Below are 22868 nucleotides of genomic sequence, written 5' to 3' on the forward strand. Positions count from 1 at the left end.
CGTCCCCCCCCCCCTTCCTCCCCCTCCATCTCCGCCACTGGCAGCAGAGTGCGCGCCGGCCGCAGAGGACGACGAGGTGCAAGTCAAAGGTCCTCTGGATAACGTCCTGGCCCAGGCAAGAGACCTGGCAGAGGAGTACGCTGCGAAGACGCGAGAGCTGCCAGGCATCAAGCACACCATGTGAGTTAAGACGTACCACGAGACGGGAAGTCGAGCCGCGTACGCGAGACCCACCGCGGATGCACTCTTAACTCGCGTTGTCACTTGTGTTATGGCTGCAGAGATATGTTCCAGAAGGGAATCGACCTTGTGGGGCCGTACGCTCGGATCCTTCAGGACCAGATGCTCCACATGTGGAAATAAAAATTAAGAGGGCCGGGCCATCCAGCCACCGAAGAACGCTCTCATCGTTGCCTTTCGACAAAGCGGCACGTGGGACCAAGAGCTGTGCTTGGACGACTTCCGACTCATTATGCCTTGCCCCCCCCCCCCCACCACATTCGCGCACTCGTTAAGGTGTTATAAGACTTGTTTTGTAGCAATGCTTTGGAACGTTAGCACTGGCAATGATGCACCAACACAGCTGTTCAATACACTAACGGTTTGAATCACGATTTGACTTTTCCCATCGTGGTTAATCGCAACCCAAGCTTAAGACTTCAACTCACTTCATTTAGGAACTCCGCTTAAAGTGCCCAGTATGGATTTTAATCTATAATTAGCCGTGCTGATCAAGGCTCCAACCCCCAAATCACAGCCACCTCGCAGTCTTACAAGCGGGTTTTTGCGAATTTCTCCACACAACATAAGAAAAAAATATTTGTACATGTACAATTCAGTGCACGCATTGAATGCAAGAATATTTTGAAATAAATGTAAAGTTATATGCCTCACAATTGCAGTGTCGTCACGTATCGTAATGTACCTCGATTTGTTTAATAAAGTATTTTTGACTTACCTGCTCAATCCAAATGGGGGCTATGCAGGTTACATAGCAAGATGCAAAGACAAAAATGGCCGATGAAATACAAATGGGCATGGACATAATGAATGTTAAGGATTGAGCTGCGAGAGGCAGACAATATATGTACACAATAATTGCCAGTAAAATAGAACGGTTTGCCAGTAGAAACCAGTGTCGCACCTCTGCCCCATGTTCACACGGCAACAAATCAGAGCAAGGCACTCCGTGGAAGGTGCTAAAAAAAGGACCGTTGCCACCGAATGGCACCAAATTTGTACGGATAGTTTTACAATAAAAAAGTCACTAAACTTTGAATAAATACACTTTCATACAAGCAGATCCATACGGCAGCTGCCAAGAACACCTGGTTTATAGGGCTACGTTGTGGGGCAGCAGAGGGCATGACCGCAAACCCCATTATACTGTACTAGGAAACCACCGTCTATGCTCCCCCATTCACCAACCCGCTGGTGAAGTATGGTCAATTAACTCCAGACCTTCAAGTGAGCTGTATATGTATATAGGTCCACAAGGCAAAATGGCAGCTTAAAGTCTTGTTTTATTTTGGCCTAATCAAGGAGTACAAAGGACGTGGAAACAACCTTCGAAAAACAGCTGATCTTTCAGGATGAAATCCAGATTAAACGCGTGCGTGTCACTTTAAACTCAATAGTACTCGGTGTAATGCCCAAACAAGTCGGTTACACATTGACAAGCAAGGTGGGGATTCCGTGGCAATAACAGGCCACATTTCTATCTCAACCGGTGCCGTCCACTAGTCTGGGAGAAAGTGGTAAGATTCTCAAGCACCACATTCTTACCAGCACAGATTTTGCTTTGCGCTTTACTTCTCTCCAATGTTTTGGGTCGTACCGCATGTTGTTCGACACGTAGAAACAGTTCCCTCAATGTGAAGCGAAACACGCTGGATATGCCAAACACACGTGGTACAACGCAAAACTAAAAAATGGAGAGCCATCACGCGTTCAGCCAGAACGTTTTAACAGGCCTCGGCGTCAAGACAAGAACAATACAATCATACCTTGCTTGTCAAGAGGATAACATCACATTGCACGACAGGGTGTCACGTTTTCTCCTCCCCTTAAAGATGGGTTATGTTAATTTAAAAGCAAACAAATATTTGCATCACAGTAACCACACGGCTCTATCCCAAGCCAATTTAATTTAAACAAAAAATGAAGTCACAGTGACAGGCAGACTATATAACCACGTTACCAAAAGCATTTTGTAACAAGGAAAAACAATTATTTTGCCTTGCCACTTTTACAGATTTTTTTAATGCAATTACTAATGATGCAAACATGTGCATATTTGCAGAGTGGAGTCAAGACTGTAAACCACATACTTGCAGTGTATAACGGTTGCAAAAGCTTTGTTGAAAGGTAATTACGTGGTTTCACTTAGTGCTGGTCAGAAGCCAACACAAAGGGTGCCAAGCTTAAGATTTCTGTACGAGGTGGCCCCATCCAACAGCAGCGAATCATTGATCAAGCAAAAGTAAACCCAAATTACTTGCGCCGGTGTTTAAATTTGGTTATTCCGTTTTAACATTGGATAGAAAACATTTACTGTTGGCTGGGTCACACACTCACAATTACTTTACTCCCCCCCCTGCTTACCCCCCCTCTCAAACCTACCCAAGCCCAATTTAATTTTTTCAAAAACAGGGGACCAAAATTAATTGGCATTTCTTTTTAATTTTGCCCATTGAAACCTAACCAAACACAATATCCCAATTATGGCCCCTAACCCCCCCTCCCCCCCCCAAAAAAAAAGTTAACCTGACTGAACTTCAATAAACTATCAAGAGAAGTTTCCAACCTGTCACAAGCTGAAGTTCAGTCAGGACCCACAGGTTCCAGCCTCCACAACAAGATGTTTCCATAAGAAGTTGCTCGCAGGAGGAATGAGGTGCACTCAGGCTTGCAAAAAAAATTCTATGGGGATCAGAGAACCAAACGACAAATGCGGTAGAGTCCCAGTGGTGCGGCATTGGGTTCCACAAGTGCACCTCGAGTAACAGTGGCCGTGTGCAGAGGGGAAAGTGCTTCAAACAGATTCCTCCTGCGAGTCACACATTCCTTTAGCTCGCCCACCTGCCACTCTTCGTTTGCGTGGGTCTCAAACAACGAGGGCACTTCCCCTTGGCTTCTGGGCTGCGACTTTCAGGACGCAGAGCCAGACCAATAACTCTTCAATAAAAATAATAAAAAGGCGAAAACAAAAGTGGTTGTGAGATGGGAGCACAAGGTTTCATTGCCCACTGCCAAACGCGGTGGTTGAGGACGAGGAAACCTTGTGTGCCGGCTCACACGCGCGCGTCTTTTTGCACACGCGCCTCAGAACATTTCATGGTGTTATAGGGTCGGCGTTGGCAGGGACGCCACTTAAAAAAAACGCCATTGGACATTGGCCTTCGTTACCACAAACTGCTGCAAAAAAAACTAGCCTCGATCTACCGAGCTTCATGCCGCATGCGCATTTGCTCGAGATGCCGAAATGTTTTGCTTCAGAACTGTGAATGAACGTGCTGTGGGCCGCCTTACAAACAAGTGGATTAGTTGAAATGGCTCTCAGTGTTATGCTAATACTTTGATGGTTTAAGTTTTGCACAAGTGAAAGCCCAAGTGAACGATTATTGTCCGAATGTTTCGCACCTCATTGTCAACCTCGAGGTAGGTCATACAAGAAACGCGTATACAACTGGCCAATGATACTCCAAACAAGCACGTGCACATTTGAATTGGCACCGAGTTTAAGAACGGGCATTCGACTTCTCCCATTTCAAAACTCTGGTAGCTGGCGAATATTTTAAATTCTCAAAGTTGAAAATGGTACAGCTGATGCAAGTGGTCGACCAAAAACAATTTCTTCCTCCTACCGCTATATTCTTTTTTTTATATAAATGCAACAGCCCACAACGATCGCCTAAATGTGGGCTTGTGCCCCAAAAAAGTGCAATACATCCAAACGAGCTGGGTTTCTTCTCACAGTTAGGGAATACATCTGTGCGCCATTTACTGCTCCCGTCGGCGGGACAGTCCGCTCACGGCAGCAGCAAGCTTCGGAAACGCGCAGAGTCCACACGCTTCTGTACAGTACAGGGGCGCTTGGTGGTCGGTGCTCAGCCTGCCAGGGCCTGCCCATGGCGTGTATTGCAACGGTTGAAGACCACAGCCTGGGCATGGTTGAGCACCAAAAACGAGCGCATGGCAGGGGCTGGGGAGTTGTGATCATATAAAAACAAATAACACTCTTGCATTTCTGTACAGGAAGATGAGCGAAGGGAAAAATAAAATTATCCACAAAAACAAAAAAAGGAAATAAAAATTACGCACACGCGTTGCCGTTTGAAACCGCAGCCGACTGCACTAGAATGAACCTGGGGGCGCAGGCGCAAAGAGAAGAGTGCAAATTCGTGCAGCTTTTAGAAAGACAGCTCTAAACTTGAGAAGCCAGAGGCCAATGCTGGCCAGGCCCCCCTCCTCCCCTTATGCACAAAAGTGGCTGAAGCTTCAAAGAGGACACACGCGTGGCTGTGGATGCCCGCCCAAGCGTAAAACTCCGCTATGGTGCAGGGGCGCCCACGAAGACCATTTGCAGGAAAGTTTTTTTAACGTCGAGTAATCGTGGCTCCATTTAGGGCTTCCGTGTTGCTACGAAGCAAGAGTGCGCACTCGCTGCACAAGGTTGCAAGTGCACCAGCGTGGTCCTCCACATGCTCAACTTCAGGGGACCTTTTTCGCCAAGGCTCACAAAGACCAATGTGCAACACACGCACGCATTTTAACTCCCCCAACAGTTGAAGGTGAATTACTGCTGCAACTGCAACGTGCCAAATTCTCACAAGTTTTCAAAAATTGTCAGCCACAATATATCCAATTCATAAAGCTTGATCTTTGCACCACTTGTCACGTACAATTGTGGTCAAATTTCACAACCATCAAAGCATTGCCATCATTTTCCAAAACGCCAAGAGCTTAAGATTGGGGACATTTTAAAACACGTGCATGGATGGTTTTGTTTCCGTTTGCTAGCCAGCCGAGGCCTTGAGCAATTATTTGGACGTTATTGTTAAATAAAACTGTTAATGCCTTACGCCCAGACGCAACTAGCAACACATGGGCCCCATCGCCAAACTGCAGAGTGGACATGTTGCGCATGACCGGGCATCCGGGATGTTATTTACAAATTTACACTATTTACACAACGGTTCTCAGCTTGCCTGCAACACCATTTTAACAGCCATCTCTGGAGCATTAACAGGGACTTCTTTTTTAAATGAATTTTTTTTTGCCTTTCTTCTTTTTTCCCTCCTCTCCCTCATTTTCTCTTCGTTTTTCAAACCAACAATTGTCCTCGTTTTCAGCAGGTTGCAAGGCCAGGGAGACACCACAACTCGGCTGCATAGTGTATTGCGCTTGGAGGCGGTGCCACCTTGCAAGTGTTCGCTGCCCTGTGCTGCCCGTGGTCTCCATGGCATCAGGTCCGTTTCAGCAGAGAAGCTCCCCCAAACATCGCGTATGCCAACGCAGGCAAGCTGCGCCTGGCCCAGGACCCACCCTTGTAAGCTGGTTTTTTTTTAAATATCCATTCAGTTTGTTAAGGGATTTTTTGTCTTTTGTACTTTTGTAAGTCCAAAAATAACAATAACATTAAAAAACACAAGATTTGTTGTCGTCTTGTAACTCCAGAGGGCTTCCAAGTCGGTCGCGCTTGAGCACGCAAGCCTCTTGAACAGGCAGGCGCCGTCACGCCAATCCATTCTGAGCGCGATACGAGCAACACGAGCCACATTGCGGCATCTGCTCAAGGTTCCAAATCCCAGCGGCCGGGTGTTTCGCCCCACTGCCACGTCTCATCTTTTGCACAATGCTTGCAGTATCGGTCAGTAAGGCACTTTTGTGCAAAAAAATTATATTGTAGCACAGAAGTAACGGTCTAAACAGCAGGAGGAAAGGAGGGGGGCTAAATTAATTCTTGAAGCTTTGAATGACAGACCTCCCAGAAACCCTACGCTCGTCACCATTTTTGTTTAAGAATTGTATGGTGATTAATTTTAACAGAAGGAATTAACTCCAAATGCTGATATTTATCTTATATACCTTCCAATTAAAATATTTTTGAAATAAGCAGTTGTAAATAAAACCTTTAAGGGGGCAGCGAAGTGTAACAATAAAAAAAAGCTGTGGCACGCCTCCAACATAAATGTCTTCTTGGAGGAAGCGTGCAGAATGCCTGAGGGGGGGGGGGGCAGAGACGTAACAAATTAAACAAATCACCGAGGGGCATGACAACCACATACAAACGACTGCAAATGGAGAGCCAAGCACGACCACGAGAATATTGTTTTTGTTACTTACATCAATCAACTAATGTTGTTAATTTCCAATTTAGCATGAATTGCCATTTTGGCATTAAGTAATGAAAAAAACATTCCTACAAATTACATCACTAAGCTCAGATGAGCATTAAGTATGGCCAAACAAGTCACATGATCAACAGCAAGGCCTCTATTCAGCAGTGTTGACAAAAGGGCTACAAGTTGTTATAAACTATGGAGGTATACCCCATCATTGAATTCCCCCCCACCCCAACTTGAACTTCACCTCCCAAAAAAAGGTTTTCTTACTGCCCCATAGTTCCCCCACCCCAGCCAGGCCCCCGACCCTCACACTATTCCCTCATCCCCCACCCCACAGCAACTCCCCCTCACAAGTCCCCGTGCACGACCTTCACACCCGTGGGGGTAGGCACGTGGCTGTCCCACAAAAGGGCTCCCCGCTGCACCAACGTAGCTACACAGCCAAACAGCGCCAACACCCACCCTCGACTTGTCTTAGGGCTGCTGCTGCGACGGCGGCTGCTGCTGGGCTGGCTGCTGTGTGCTGCCGCCCTCATCCGGCTCACTGTGGAACTCGGCCACGTACAGGCTCTTGTCAATAGTGCCCGGGATGGGCTTGATCTCGGTGCCCAGCTGCTCCTCGATGCCCTTCAGGTTGAAGCGGTCCTCGTACGTGATCAGGTTGATGGCCAGGCCCAGGTGGCCATAGCGGCCTGTCGCGTTAGCACACACGGAGTCATTCAGCAAACTGTCAGTGTTCTACCCCTCTCCGAATTCCGTTTAGTTTTTTGTCATTAGTATCATGTAAAAACAAATTCAACAAATCTCACATAATCGTGCCAATGTGTAAAGGCAATGGCCCGCAAAAGCAGAGGCGCTCGATTCTTCCCTTTTCGCAAGAGGGCGCATCTTCCCCATTCCCACTGTAATCAGGTGGCTTTCACCCAGATTCACAGTATCTCAAGCTGCTGGCTCAGAACTCATAACTACTTAGCCAGGGGTTGAGTGCTGATATGTGCAGAGTGCTTAGCTAGAGCTGGGATGATTGGTGGATTACAAATTGTAGGACTACTTTCATGGTGGTCAACTTGGACTCTTTTAAAAAAATGGGGGCTACCCCCCACATCCTGCCTCTCAAAAGACAGGTCTCCTACAAACTATTCCGAGTACGATATGGACGATTATGCCGACAAACCTTAACCCACCTTCCCATCCAGTAGCACACGTGGGAAGGATTTCCTTATGAAATTTTAATCACAGGTCCTCATCCCATTAGTCTAGTAACCTAAACAATAAATCGGTAGAATAATTTGAGTTGGATAGACCAGCTTGATAGGCCAGTATTTTACACCTCTACACGAGCAGTGGGAACAGTGCTGGTTAAATGTTGCCAGTGTTGGCCCTAAGAACCTGTGCTCCCTAACCTATACCGCATCCAGTGAATGCAAATGCACAAACATTCCCGGTTATACATATACAAATGTAATGATGGCTATCTCGTGTCCTTACCGGAACGGCCAATGCGATGCAGGTACGTCTCGGCATTCTTTGGGAAGTCAAAGTTGATGACCACATTCACAGCCTGAATGTCAATTCCTCGGGTGAACAGATCTGAAAGTTCACATTGAAATAGACTTTCATTTACCTACACAAAGGTCAAGCAACACCATAATTGCTATTCGATAAAGAAAAGGCTATTTCTCCTGAAAAGTCTGAGTTTTTTAAAAAACACATATATACAAAGGTCCTGCATTTGGGTAACTAGCCAATTATTAAGGGTTTTGCAAGTGGTAGAAAACATGGGAATACCTATCACGCATGTGTGGTGAATATAACCCTGAAAAAAACCACCCACAGAAGGCCCATGAACCCAATACTGTTGTCACCACCTGGCCCTTGCAGTCCAGTGCATTGAGTTGCATAACTCTCCACGATTCGTAAACCCTCGACGACAAAGCATTGGAATAAACCCCACCATTATATTTTTTTATTTAATGTTGGTATCTATATGCAAATCATCCCTCCAAAGTCACTAAAATGGGTGTCACTGGTAAAGTGGTCGTCCTTTGGAATGTAGAATATCCACAAATCTGGGCTGTAAGAGATCATCACTACCTCAAAGCTCATTTGACCAATAAATAGCATTGACTACATTGTTTAAAATGTAAAAAAGGTACAAGGATGGGAAATACATAAATGTACAATCTCTACGTTTTAAGTTTTGTTAAGAGTGTGACCGGACCCGGGGTGAGCACTGTTATAATCTACATCACAACTAAATAGTGTAAAATACCAGAGTACAACAGTGCATATTCGGACATGGCAGAGATGGCATTGCAAGCCATGCGATTCATTCAAGGGAATGGACAGATGTGTACACAGCCTCGGTGATAAGATTGAGCCCATGGTGACGCTGTACTGTATCTAGCTTTGAAGCCCGTGAGGCAGCGAGCTTACCGGAACACACCAGGTTCCGACATTCTCCCCTCCTGAAGTCGTGGAACACACGATTACGATGCTCCTGCAGGAAGGAAACAAACCACCAAAAACACACGTGTACAGCCTTTTGTTAAACCACTTCTGGATGAAGGCCTCCCCATACCATGTCAATAATGAGGGTGGTTTGACCAGACTTCAACCATGCTAAGTAACTGCTGGTTGGTGAAGGCCGGGAGAAGACGTGGGAAAAGTACAGGACAATGGATTTTTCAAAAATGTAGCTCCAGCCTAATATGCATGGACAACAATCCGAAGACTATCCAGGCTCAAACCTTGCTTAACTTCCGAGATCAGACAAGATCGGACACATCCAGGTGACTTGGGGGTCAAAAAGCAACGTAAGAAAATTACAAAAAAATTATGAGAGGACCACTCCTCACCATTCCATACAGCGCGATGCAAATACCCAGTCCTAAAAAACCCTCTACAAGTGTCTCAGCCAAGTTGTGGCAGTTTTGCCAATATTTAAGAACCCGAATGGCAGACACACCTGCTTCATCTTGGCGTGGATATAAAAGCAAGAGTAGCCGAGCTGTGTTATCTTCTTGGCCAGCAGCTCCACGCGCTGAGTTGAGTTGCAGAAAATGATCGACTGATTGATCTGCAGCTGTGGGAATGGGAAAAAAAAGAGAAGGATTAGAAGAAAGCACAAGGGAGGGTAAAGATAAAGGGCAGATGCCACTCCACTCAGAACACATTACATTTTCAATTTTTTTTTACCTTTAACTGTTGAGGAAAACGAGGGTAGAAAACAATGGATTTCACCGTATTTGCAAAAATGCCATTTCCAAACTGCTAAACTACACCATAAATAAAGTGACAAACCTATATCACGCAAATTGACTTACAAACATCCTCACTTATGGACCAGTTACCATGACATTGTTTTTACATTGACTTGCAAACACGAACTTGCATTTGCAAACTAAACTCCATAACTATTTTATTCAGCGAAGCGATCCTCCACGAGATATGGTCATAGCAACCTGCTGGGAGCGTGCTGGTGCATGCCCCCATGTATGGAGCGGTAGCGCAACCAGGGAGTGCGCTTTGCTACCAACCCAAGTTAGATTCCCATTCATGACCAACATCAGTGACCATTATTTGAATGGATCCTGGGCCTTCGAGGTAGACTTGGCCTCAAATGAGTACCTGGTGCATGCAGTGTTGGCCACTCAACCCCTCGTGTGCCGTGCCTGCCTTCATAGGCGCTGCTTGATAACAGTACTTGCCCCTACAGCCTGTCAAGGCTAAAAAGGGGATTATTTATATTTGTTGTGCGTATGCACGCACAATTGTGGAGACTCATTATGCCCCTTCTTATATTCAAGCCACTATCAGGACTCCAGGAAAGTGAAAATTTAAATGGATTGTTTTACATTGTTATTTTATGTTTTAACTACTAAACAGCATTATAAGCAAACGTGCAATATTTATTCTTACTTACGAGTTTAACAATGTGCCCCCTTTTCTGTTGAACCGTAAACACATTTTATAACACTAACCATGTGCATTTTAAAAAGTACATTGCGTTCCGACTTACCAACGGGTCTCAGAAACGGAACCCGTTCGCAAGTTGAGAACTGCCCAAACTGCCAATTCATCCATTGGCTCTCAATCTAGCCTGGGATCAATTTCTAGAGCGCACTCTACATCTTCAAGATTCTTAATGGACTATCCCCCACCACCCTACCCTCCCCCCACCTGTTCATCTCACTCGATGCTCCACAAACCTAAGGTCTTTTTCAATGGCCCCCCCAGTCAACCATCGCTCGGTGTGCAGCCACCGATTCGATTTTTAGAACATAAATATGCCCAATGTTTCATGCAACTTCTTGAGATGTGGCCGTATTTTAAATTATATACAAATATAAACTCATAATAAACGTTTTTGGGTTAGATCGCGTTATTTATAAATGTGTTGTGATCTAACCCAAAAACGTTTATGAATAATATTGGTTGCGAAAGCCTACGTGTTAAACTGACAAATATAAACTGTTGTCAATGACCTTGTGTGCCCATATAAAATCAGACTTCCAGGGTTGGGGACATACATTACAAACACGAACATGTGCGAGGGCCCATACCTTGGAGAAGAGCGTGTTGAGACAGTGCACTTTCTGGCGCTCATTGACGTAAGCGTAGAACTGTGTGATGCCCTTCAGAGTGAGCTCCTCCATCAGGTTTATCTCGTACGGCTTCTGCAGGTGCCGATTCTTGATGGATCAGAAACAAAACATTATTAACATAAAGCCAGGAAGCACTTGCAGTTGAGCTTTATTTTGAATTATTGCATTGTCAGTTTCATCAATCACTACGTCATGAATTCCATATTCACCAACTAATCATCGTAATTTACAGCAATTGTCAATTAATTGCAGGATAAAGGCTATCAGTCGTGGGGATTCACAGATCATATGACCAAATGTCACCACCCTGGCAAGTGCAGGTTGGTTTAAGGGAGTGACCCAGGCCCCATTCTGATTTTGCTCACCACTGATGTTTGCCAAGGCAACTGAACCGAGGTCTCAAATTAATTGATAGCAGTGAGCAAGCCTTTGTATTATTGTATGTAGTTATATTTGTTGAAATATATTGCTGTCTTTTTTTGTAGTGCATAGTCAAATATATAAAGATGACTGCCACTAGCAAATCAGTCCACTCCACCCCCTTATGCAACATACACATTTCCAAACCAGGGGTTCCCAACTTTTGACCTGTGGACCACAGCGTCAATTCAAAACATGTTTGCAGACCACTATGTGCTGACAAATATGGATTTCAGAAAAAACCTCAACAGCTCCATGGATTGTTTACCAGTCTTGAAGAACACTAGGTCCACAAACCTAAGGATGGAAACTACTGGTTTGAACTCCAATTAATGTTCATATTAGATGTGTAACAATTAATCAATTGATATATATATTCTAATGGTTCCTACATATACATTACATCCTGGAAGAAAATGTTTTTCAGTTTATGCGTGTTGTCATGTCTTTTTATGCTTCTGGCCATGCCAGTCACAATTGTTAAAAGAATGTTCTTGAATCAAACGGCAACTCCATATCATCAATTCCTGAAAGAATTAAATGTCAAGACCCTTCGTTCATACCAGGGTTGCTTCAATATGGTGATATGCTATATAACACAATACAAGATCAATAATGTTACATGATTATAGTTTAATGCTTTTTGACCTTCATTTTCTAACAAGTTTTAAATAAGAGTTCACAATATAGACCTAAAAAAATTGCGATTGCCAATTTAAATGCTTTGAAAAGCATTTCATCGATTGGTTATATGACTTCACAATTTCCTGTAGTCTGTTTGACTCATTAGTTCTTGTGCAACTGACAGTGGTATATAAGTGTGATAGAATGGAAAATAAGTCCTAATATAGCATATGTATTTTGATTGAACTGCAGTTGAATACAAGTAAATAAAAAGCACGACCAAAAATTTGCTAAAAGTCTCAAAACTGATAGCCATAATTCTTGTATTGTGAAAACAATCATATTGTATTGTGAAAAAAGATATCATGCCAAAGCAAGCATCGCAGACCCGCACACGTCGGGGGAAGTGGTACAAACGCTGCAGGGAGGCTCACCATGAACTTTTGCACACTCAGCGGGAAGGTGGCGGAGTACAGCAAGATCTGGCGGTTGCGCGGCATGGCACGGATGATGTCATCGAGCATCTGCACAAAGTCCTGCGACAGAAGCTTGTCGGCCTCATCCAGCACAATCATCTGCACGGCATCCACTTTGGCCAGGCCCTTGTTGATGAGGTCCAGGATGCGGCCAGGTGTCGCGATTATGACGTGCACTGCGAGCGCGGGACAAACGGATATTGGCGACAAGGCTCAACGATGATACGACAGGCAGTGCTTGCGTCCACAAGCATGATCTTACACTTTATTTGTCGGCACAAAGTCCTTGCAGCAAAAAATGTAACTCTTGATATCCTGAATGGGAGGGGGGGGTATGGCCCAGATAAAACAGATAATTTTAAACTAATATAGGTATAAAAGCCATATGTTTCCTATGAAAGATGGGAATGAAAAAGTAGAATGTGTCCTGTTTTTAATACTTCCTAAAAGTAATTGGTTTATTCCTCACGTTTGTGGAAGCACAGCCATGCTCCAAGAGGCATTTGACCACCAATATAATTTTTTATAAAAGCATTGAGAATCTGCAATCTGGATAATCTACCCACATATATGGACATTCAACAGTATACAGATGTTTCATATAGCTCTTCGTGCAAGTCATAAGGTAACATGTTTGGGAGTGATTCCCACCTATCAGTGGTGGTTTGTGACATCGTAAGACCACCCCCCCCCCAGTTCCCCTCACCAACCTACACTGACCATTAATTTATACAATCAACTTGGATACTGAAAATGCATTTTACTGCAACAGAGTAAATGTATTAATGTTTTGGCTACATAACATAAAGTTAGTCACAGATCAATATTGTATAAGGTTAGTTTGGCCGAAACAAAGGTATTTCTTTACTCTGGGATTAAAAATATATAGAATAAAAACCGTTATTTCATTGACTTGCACCATCATCCTCTGCTTACTTACATAACCAATGTTTTATAGTATTGTGGTTAGTGGTTTATCAAGACCAAGGTTAAGAAAATCCACATTAATAACCTAAAGGTGGAAACACACCACATGGTAATACGCCAGAGAAAACACATTTCACCTCAACGGCTTGCATCACCCATGATGATGCCTGACAGCGACGTAGTATATCAACGCATTTAGATGCCCAATAACACATTACATAACCACCCAACATTATGAAGGCACAGTTGGGATGTGTGAAATGTAGCCGATAGCAAATTGTCTTCACTTGAGTTGAATGAAAGCAGATTAACACCCACATCTTTACTTGCTCCACACAACTCGGCTAAACCTCGATTTGCTCCAGCTTAACAAAAGCCTACATTCCAATTAAACTGCATGAGAGTGCTTAAATATAACAAGAATTACCCAGGTTTTATTATAGTACAATGATCAATCTCAGTAATTGTTAAACAGTTGTAAATATCCAAGTATGAAACATGTATAATAAATTACACATTTGAATTAGTGATATTATCTCGTTCCAAATGTGTTTGTTTCATCTCGATTTAACACTTCGAAATAATATTTTTGAAGCGTTTATGAATTCTGTCCATCTGTTACAGACAGAGGGGAACAGAACTATTGGAAAGATGATACAATGAACCCACCTGCAGTATAAAGCGGAGTTGTTAGGAGGGACTTTGTCCTTTAGAAAACTGGACAAATTGACCAGAGTTACCAAAATTTGAGACAAAACAGAATAAAAAATAATTGCAAATAACCAAATGCGGTTTGCCGCGACAGCTACCTCCCATCTTCACTGCTAATGACTACCGAACGCGAATGCGTTTTGGGCAAGCGTTATGTAAAGCATACATGGTTTTCCTAACTTATTTAGAACTCGTTTAGTTGTTCAAATACCCAAAATGAAACATTTGCACATCAATACATGCAATTTGCATATAATCGCATTTTATGGATGTGTCATGAGCCTAAGAATATACTTTCATATTGTTACATGCCATCCTTCCCTCACCTCCCCTCATTTACGTTGGAAAGCTAGGGGTGATGATAGCCTAGGCATGAATTACAAGAATAGTTTTTTAATTTTGGCAGCAGATCTCCCCTTAAACCGTGTACGCATGCGAGCGCTGCTCTTTACCAGTCTCGTCGAGACGCAGAATGTCGTCTCTCAGGTTGGTGCCGCCGGTGGTGGCCATAACTTTGACGCCACCCATGTGCTTGCTGAGCTCGATGCAGATCTGGCTGGTCTGCAGCGCCAGCTCACGCGTCGGCACAATCGTTAGTGCTGCCAGGGACACACGGAGGAAGTCAGAGCTACACTAGCATCACCTTGGATGCATCAGCCCACACAAGTCAATAAAACTTCACAATAAAATGTGGCTATGCGGAGCAGTGGTACTGTGCTTTCATCAATTATTGGTCTACAGACCACAACCTCGGGTAGTCATGCCATCTGTGATCCGACTGGAAGCTGCCATCAGTTGCGCACTAGGGGGCGCTATGATCAGATGTGTCAAGGTTTTTTTTACAATAGAAAATGGTGACGGCAACCATTGCTGGTTCAAACGCCAATGACCATTGTTATAAAATTGTCTTCGTGCATCGTAGCCCTCAGGCGTCGTGTGTGCCAACATGAACAGGTCGAGAGGTACCTTGAATGTAGGGCTTCTTCATGTCCAGACGCTCTAGTAGGGGAATGAGGTAGGCTCCGCTTTTACCGGTCCCGTTCTTGGCACGCGCCAGAATATCTCGCCCAGACAGTGCAATAGGGATGCTCTCTTCCTGCAGGCGCAAAGTCAGATTTAGCACAGCAACAGTATTAGTATTCATTAAGCTATCCAGTGGCACCGACATAAATTTGAAAATGTCACCATCTAGCATGTACACTCAATAATCTATTGTCTGGTATTTTGTATTGCCATTTGTCCATCTCCGTAGTATTGTCCCATCTCGAGTGTAAATTAGCACATCATGCATATCATTTGCATAATTGGTCAATGGAATGTCAACGACTATTGAGTCCTCATGCAACAATAGCCCCTACAAAAACACACTTTATATGAAACGAGCTTTTTTGCCCATCCAAGGACAAGTGTATATTGCAGTAAATCTGAATTATTCAATAGAAAAATTCTTCAGCTCCTGATTATTAAAGGTGGGGGTTGCCCCATGTGGAGTGACGTCACCCGCGAATGGTTATTGGGGAGGGGTGCGGCATGTGGAGTGCACGACCTTGCGTTCGTGTAAATTTTCACGCAGGCATGAATATTAATGAAAAGGGGGGGGGCTCTTTTTCAGTGACGTCACACACGGACGTAGCACTCTGCAGATTAATTTTTTACCGTCACTTTCTGTAAAGAAACGTCATATTTGAAGCGACGTGGCGCAATAAATTATTTAATTAATCTCAACCGTCCTCTGCGTTCGTGTAAAAAGCTACCCACTCATGAATATTAATGAGGGGGGTGGGCTTCATGTGGAGTGACGTCACACGCAGGACGGACAGACATTTCTGGGTGATCATAGTAATTAACTTTGTAAAACATGCCAGAGTTCAAAAAGGGTCTCTTTTGCAGACCTGGCATGCAACAATTATTTACAGCAATGTACACAATATTCAATATATTCCATAATGTTCCGTGAAGATATAGCACTTGCATGCTCAAAGCAAAATCTATGCACGTACCCTTGTTTTAACACTGCATTTGGTACAGATATTTTTTGTTTATTATTTCAGGTCTCATTTGCACGAGACTAAAAAATGCACACATTGGATTTAGAACATTTCTCAAACCAAATAGTGACCTGTCATTCGACGGGTGCGTCATTACCAGAACCAATAATACAAATGGATTTTGTTGAAAGGCCAACATCAAATTAGTTGTGCAAGTCTCAAGATGAGGAGCTATTGGATTATGTAGAGTACCCTACCGACTCGCAATTCAATAACTCATTATGAACTGGGGTTAAGACTCAATGATTAAGTGCACCATCTTGTTTGTACCAGCAATTGCCTTAAGCAATATTTTAATAAAACTTTAAAGAAATTGTACATAATCAATACCCACTGAGAATCCAAGAGGCATGGAAATAAAAAAAATACATTTTGAAGGTGATGAATTGTCACAATGCACTGGAAAGTTCTCACCTGGATTGGAGAGGGTTTTTCCCAGCCCTTCTCGAAAATGCCCATGAGCAGCTCACGCTTCAGGCAGTAGTCCTCAAACTCGTTTCCTTTCGTGGCGGTCACATCCTGCACACAGACACCACTGTTGCTCACCCTCCAGTCGCACAAATGGGTTGGGCCACGTCTTAAGCATTTCTTCTCGTGCTTTTCCTGAAGATACCCTCAGTGGTGCATGGTGAATGCTTCAAATGCTCAACACGCAGCCCAATCCAGAAGATCCAAATTGGGAATTTGACAAAAACCTTAGTGAAAGTGGGTGACCAACATGAAACAAAGCCACTTACTGAAGTCTTTACTCTTCTGTCTTTTGGTGGCAACTTCAGACCTGCCTTCCAGTCATCACCAGGTCTAAAATGTTGCACGCAAACAAAACAAATTCTTACCAAGATATGCTTATGGTAATCAGAATATGGTGCAAATTATTCACAATCCAAGGTCACCAAAACACAGCCCAAATGACCACTGTAAAAGTAACCATTGCATTTGTCAAGTAAACAGAGCAATGTTCTTCTAAACATCACGTGTCCTTCGGTTGCTTGAGCTAACACTTCAGACAATTCAGTCAGCAGAATCTCCATGTTCGAAGGAGCATGGGGTAATGCTCATCGGTTGGCAGCCGAGTAGATAAAAAGTTCACTCGTATAGCAGCGGTAGGCTGCAATGCAGAGTTCTAAAAAAGTGGTACGTAATATGGGCTGTGACATTGCCTGGCTAGAGCGTGGTTGCTGCGGTTAACAGTTTGAATCCAGCTGCCATCCACAGCATATATATTAACCTTAATATGTGCATGATACTTGCAAGAGTAGGCTATTGTGTGCCATGATTAGGGCAACAATTAGAAAATTACCAGTGACTTATTCAAATAAGATTATACTGTGCAATTATTGTCCCCTACTGGCAGATTAATGTCCAGGGCACTTGCAATTTAGACTTTTATCGACCACGGAGATAGAGTGGTTGCACGGACCTCAAGACTAGGCTTTACGGTTAGTATATCAGCCAATAATATGGCTCAACATCAGAAAAGTAATTTGGTCTTCTCTCCAACACTCATGTCACTCTTAAATGGTATTTTGGCCTATTCTTTCATGCTGGCCACTAGTCTTGGAATATGTACTTGTATCCACACTACGCAACCACACTCTTAACTGCTGATCGACTGTGATGTACTCATTTATAATTGCTTGGTGGACAGATGGGGGGGAGGGTTAAAAACGTTTCCCATTGTTTTAATTGCTGCACTGGCAGATCAAACTGCCAACATATGGATTGAAAATTCAGCAACAACCATTACACCACAGCAGGCTCATGTTAGTGTTCTTAAAGATCCAAGGCACAAACAAGCTCCAATCACAAATAAATACCATGACCAGTGGTTTCCAACTTGTGGTCCGCAAAACTGAGAAGTGGCATGCAAAAGGACTGCAGACATTTTATTGCATGGTGGCCCTTAATGTCGAGGGTTGACGTTGGCCCACAAGTCCAGAAAGGTTGGAAATCAATGATTTATGTTTTGCTGAGCTGTCCAACCAGAGCTTGAACTTCAATAGCATAAGTGCATTCTACAGATGTCAACTTTACCACTCCAATACAATTTTACACGTCAATAAAATAATTTCTGAAGTTAACTATGGCAAAATTACTGCCCATTCCATTGGAATCTTTTGTTATATTTAACAAAGCTTCAAACTCAAAGCATGAGTCTGCAGCAACACAGGAGAGTCGTGCATGTTAGAGCCAGGCATTGAACGGCCGGCTTTTACTTGGGTCCCTTTAAAAATTGTGTCCGCTCCTACATCCTGCAAACGAAGTTGGGGAAACCCCTACCATGCCACACGGCTGATGTGACGGTGACCAAGCCCCATCTAAAACATCCAACTGTACACGTGGAAATGGTGAGACTTGTTTATATTTACAACTTATTCGATTTAGCTAAGTAAACCCACCAATAATCTTGAAATTATTACTTAAATAATCCAATAACCCAGCTCTACCTCAGACCACACCAAGCACCCTTACTTGACACCGCTGCCCGCGCCTGGGTTCTGCGCCTGGGACCCTCCATGCATGCTCGCCGACTGCAGCGCTGACGCAGACATGGGCATCGGGCCCTTGGACTGAGGCATCATAGTGGGCGCGTTCACTCGGAGCATGTTGGGCCCTGTCGTGGACCTCATCTGGCCGCCCATGCCCACGGCAACACCGTTTTCTGTGCGTGTGGCAGCCATCGTTTCCGCCCTTTAAGAAGTTCAATCTTGGTCGCAAATCTGCTGCTCGTCCCTCCACTCGCGGCCCAAAACAGCAGTCCGTCAAGAATCTTCACAAGTTCATATAAATAACGAAAAGAAAAATCTTCGAAATTATATACTCTATATTGAATTTTCTTTAAAAATAAAAACGCAAAAAAATTGTCGGCACTCCGACTCTTTAAAAATCAGAGTTCGAAGAATTCAGAAATTATGAGAAATTGAGGTTTTTTTTTGAAGTTCGAAAGCTGGAGAACTCTTCCCCGCAGCAGTCGTCTTTGTTGTGCGTCCAAATGTCAAGAGGAGCGGTCGCGTTTCCAGAACGCGCCGGCCTCCGTGAGGACGCTGGCAGGGAGCTCCCCGAAATCACCTCAGGAGACCTCCAACCACCGCACACAGCTTCCGCTTGTCAGACTCACAAACTGCAAACACGGCACAAAATAAAATATGGCTAAAGAAGCCAAGTCAAACAAAACAGACAATGCGCCCGTTAAAAAGGAAAGACGTTCACTGCAGTTCGGGCATGCCTTTTATTTTTCTTAGATCAATTAATTGGCAGATTTCTCAATATATAGTTAAGCATATAAATCATGCAGAACTCAAAATTATTTTATACGAGTGGTTCTTGGCAATAACAATGTAGGAAAACATTTTAATATGCTTGACTATTGATGAGCACTTGAAGGTCGAAACTGGTGAAGGGGGTTCTTGTAAACAAATACGGACGGACATTTAGGCATGTTCGTTACTTCAATGAATTACCGTGTTTAACCTTTAAGTATTGCTTTGTTATATGTTTCTGAGGAAATTAGATTTAAACATCGATTAGCAAAGCTATTATTCTCACAGTAAAATTCAGCCCACCCTCAAGCGACAATGTAGCCTGGATTGTGGCCAATGGTCCCTACAATGTAGCACAAAAGGTCATACAGCTGGAGACGCGTGTTAAGACCCCCCCACACTCTCAATCCAGCTGTGGCCTAGACACTCGCAAATATCCGGAGGTAGGGGTTAGGGCCAGTGACATGGCTAGTAGCAGAAGCTGGTCGGCTAGGGTCAGTGAAAGGGATAGCACTTGTGAATGGGGGGCCAATTGGTTAGTCAGCGGGACGAAATGAAGAGGCAAAGCCAATGGAAGGGCTATAGGACGAGGATGGCTGGGAGCAGGAGAGGACCAGTGTGAGGGCTCACACTCTTTGACTAATTGGTTAGGGATTATAATTGTTATTTAGTGCTACTCTCAAAACCGCTTGCCCGTTCTCCACATTGCAAAGTTGTAATATTAAGTCCACTTTGTTTCTGGTGTTTACAGTGCCTATCAGTCGAAGCACTTGCCTCCCATGGGAGCAAAAGTTTCGTAATGTTTTCAGGCAAAGTCACCTTTTTTGTTGCAGCTCAAACATCGCGAGTTAAAACAGAACCTTGCCGACATCGGCATATTGGTAATACACAATTGTTACTAATTTTAGATACATTTCGCACGCTCCCAAAGCACCCAGGGCACTGCTAAAATGGACAGCAGTGGCGTATTTTCTTAAGATGGTGGATCAAGACTTGCGAAACTCCCAGGCGGAACCCCGCAGAGGTTCTAAGGAACTCTGGGACAGAGCAAAGGGAGAAGACGGCCAAGCGGGGTTCGTGGACCCGTCTCTTTCACGAACCCGACACAGTTGCGTGGATTTCTGCCTCAAGCACTTCGGGGGGTTTTCCCTCACCCCCCCCCCCCCACAAAACGCAAAAAAAAATCGCTCATTAAATTGAAATTGGTTAACGATTACAACGTAGGACCCTCCCCGAATGAAGAGACTCGAGTACACGGCGAGGATTGACTGGAATAAAACCATTCGAAGTTAACGTTTATCCGTTTGTGCAATGCAGCACAATGAAAGCCAGGAATTTCATTACGCACCATTATACGATGTTTTTTTTATCGTAAACAACTACTGTAACAGGCAACACCGGTAACATAACAGCTGCTACGTCCTTCTCGATGCAATCGTGTAATACGCCGGAACATTTAAGATTATTTAGAATATTTAACATTTTAAAACAGTAAAAGCGCAATAACCTAAACCCACGTCACAAACCCGGGCCACAGATTTCGCTCGACACAAAAAAAAACCTCAACGCCACCAATGGTGCGCATTTTGAGCGTTTCACACCAACAACAGTTCCCACAAGAGCCACGGGATGATAAACTGCGCTTATTTTGTCGGCAATTTTGCTATTTTACCCAAAAATATTGCGAATTTATCGTTGGGAGGGGACGGTCAGGAGAAGCCTCCGGGGCCCTTCGCATCCGCGTAGTACACAAACAACCAGAGGCCAGATTCGCGTCGCCATAAACTCCATATCACCGAGCATCGATCGCGGAAAATAATGTCGCCGTTTCGATAGGCAGGACGCGCACGAACCGTACGAGGCGACTGCGTCTCTCGATGAGCCCGGCTTGGGTGCGGATGGAGAAGGATTGATTTGTCTCTCGAACGCCTCTCCCTCTCAGCTGCCCAACTCCACCAACATGGCCGCTCCCTTAAGTACGTCCAGCTCCCACAGTGCACCGCGGGGCCCGGGCCAGCGAGGGGGCGAAGGGGGGGGGGCGGTGTTTGAATGGAGGAGCGGGAGGGGGGACGGGGCGGGGCGTCGGGGAGTTTTAATTGAGGGGCGGGAGGGGGGACGAGGGGGGTGTTGAGGGGCGGGGCGCGGGGGAGTTTTAATTGAGGGGCGGGAGGGGGGGACGAGGGGGAGGGGGGACGAGGGGGCGGGTTTAAGGGGCGGGGCGCGGGGGAGTTTTAATTGAGGGGCGGAAAGGGGGACGAGGGGAGGGGCGAGAAGGGGGAGAGATGGGTTGAGGGGCGGGGCGCGGGGGAGTTAGAATTGAGGGGCGGGGGTGTGGGGGGTTGGGTTTAATGTAACTATTTAAAACTATGATTTGAAGTTTTCGTGACTGCAGGAATTAAAATTAAATAAATTATTTTCTTTCTACGTGACTTTACCGAAAGAACCAAAGAGTATGTAAACTATTATTGTTTATGTTACCAGGTAACATATAAACAGCCCTTTTTCAGAAGCTCCCTGGCCGCAAATGACAGCCCAACGAAGTAGCCCATCGCGTGGACATTTACAGCCGCAGCCACGATACATGTGAAACGCGTGGCGATGTTCATTCTAAATGTATAATAAAGGTTTTTGGGTTAGATCGCGTTATTTATAAATGTGTCGTAACCCTCCACCACCCGACACGGCCAATCAGCAAAAAAGTGTCACGTTGACAAAAGACAAATAATTCACTACTTTAGCCCACCGGTGTGTTGAAGAGTGAATCCACAACATTTACAGTTTGAGTACGACGTTTCGCTGGTAAATACATCCAGCATCATCGGACAATTCGCCAGAATGGTAAAGCCCTCGCTTGCTCCCGAGCGAAAAACCCGGAGGGACAAATTCCACGCAACCACGGGGAGAGAGAGAGACACGCAAAACTTCAATTATGCAGGTGGCGTCAGGGTCGGGATCCAACCCACGGCCTCCTTGCATAGCAGGCGATGTGTTATTTATCTCCAGACTTCGTCACGCTTGTCCTTTGGCCGTGTTGTGCTCAGGTCGCGGTGGTTGTGTTGCGGCGGTAGTGATTATGTTGTGGGTGAGTTGTGGCCATTGCGTGGTTGACTTGTCGAGTGTTAGCCGGCCCTTGTCTGCGACACACGTGGGTTCTGTGATGGAGGCCAGCCCTGCCTGTTTCTACAGACGGAGGACTCCGTGAGCAACCCCTCCCCTACAACCCCCCTCCTCATCCCCTCCCCTCCACCTCCCACTGCCTCCATTCTGCCCCCCCTCCAACCGACTGCCCCTGTCATCACCATCACTATCAGTGCTATCATCACAATCCTCATCAATGCCATCATGGTCATCATTATTGTCATAACCTATTGTTATTGTTATCCTCATCATCACCATCATGGTTATCATCATTGTCATAAGCCATTTTTATTATCATCATCACAAT

At 44.7% G+C, this 22868-nt stretch overlaps 1 protein-coding gene across 3 annotated transcripts; it reads right to left on the minus strand.

The window, feature by feature from the left end:
* Positions 1–1505: 1505 nt before the first annotated feature.
* On the minus strand, positions 1506–21430 carry DDX6 (DEAD-box helicase 6). 3 transcript variants are annotated; one of them, XM_032964655.2, is made up of 13 exons: positions 21277–21430; positions 18636–19284; positions 16901–16964; positions 16578–16682; positions 15082–15211; positions 14568–14714; positions 12436–12653; positions 10916–11044; positions 9319–9435; positions 8787–8850; positions 7839–7940; positions 6813–7042; positions 1506–6223 (listed from the first exon to the last, which is right to left on the minus strand). In XM_032964655.2, the coding sequence occupies exons 2-12, from the start codon at positions 18842–18844 to the stop codon at positions 6825–6827; spliced, it is 1503 nt and encodes a 500-aa protein (XP_032820546.1). In that variant the 5' UTR covers positions 18845–19284; positions 21277–21430; the 3' UTR covers positions 1506–6223; positions 6813–6824. The 3 variants fall into 3 exon arrangements, with proteins under 3 accessions (XP_032820546.1, XP_032820547.1, XP_032820548.1); XM_032964656.2 differs by having other exon boundaries at positions 18636–19313; positions 21277–21427; XM_032964657.2 differs by having other exon boundaries at positions 21282–21423.
* Between the last annotated feature and the right edge of the window lie 1438 nt (positions 21431–22868).

Source organism: Petromyzon marinus, chromosome 32, assembly GCF_048934315.1.
Source record: "Petromyzon marinus isolate PM22_M1 ecotype Great Lakes invasive population chromosome 32, UKy_Petmar_22M1.pri1.0, whole genome shotgun sequence".
Taxonomy (NCBI): Eukaryota; Metazoa; Chordata; class Hyperoartia; order Petromyzontiformes; family Petromyzontidae; genus Petromyzon; species Petromyzon marinus.

Excerpts from the sequence above, each read along its gene's own strand:
- DDX6 (XM_032964655.2), bottom strand. The coding sequence starts at position 18,844 with ATGGCTGCCACACGCACAGAAAACGGTGTTGCCGTGGGCATGGGCGGC. Across the intron at positions 9,436-10,915 it reads TCAACACGCTCTTCTCCAAG|CTGCAGATCAATCAGTCGAT; the intron begins GTATGGGCCCTC and ends CCATTCCCACAG. Across the intron at positions 8,851-9,318 it reads TCCACGCCAAGATGAAGCAG|GAGCATCGTAATCGTGTGTT; the intron begins GTGTGTCTGCCA and ends TCCTTCCTGCAG.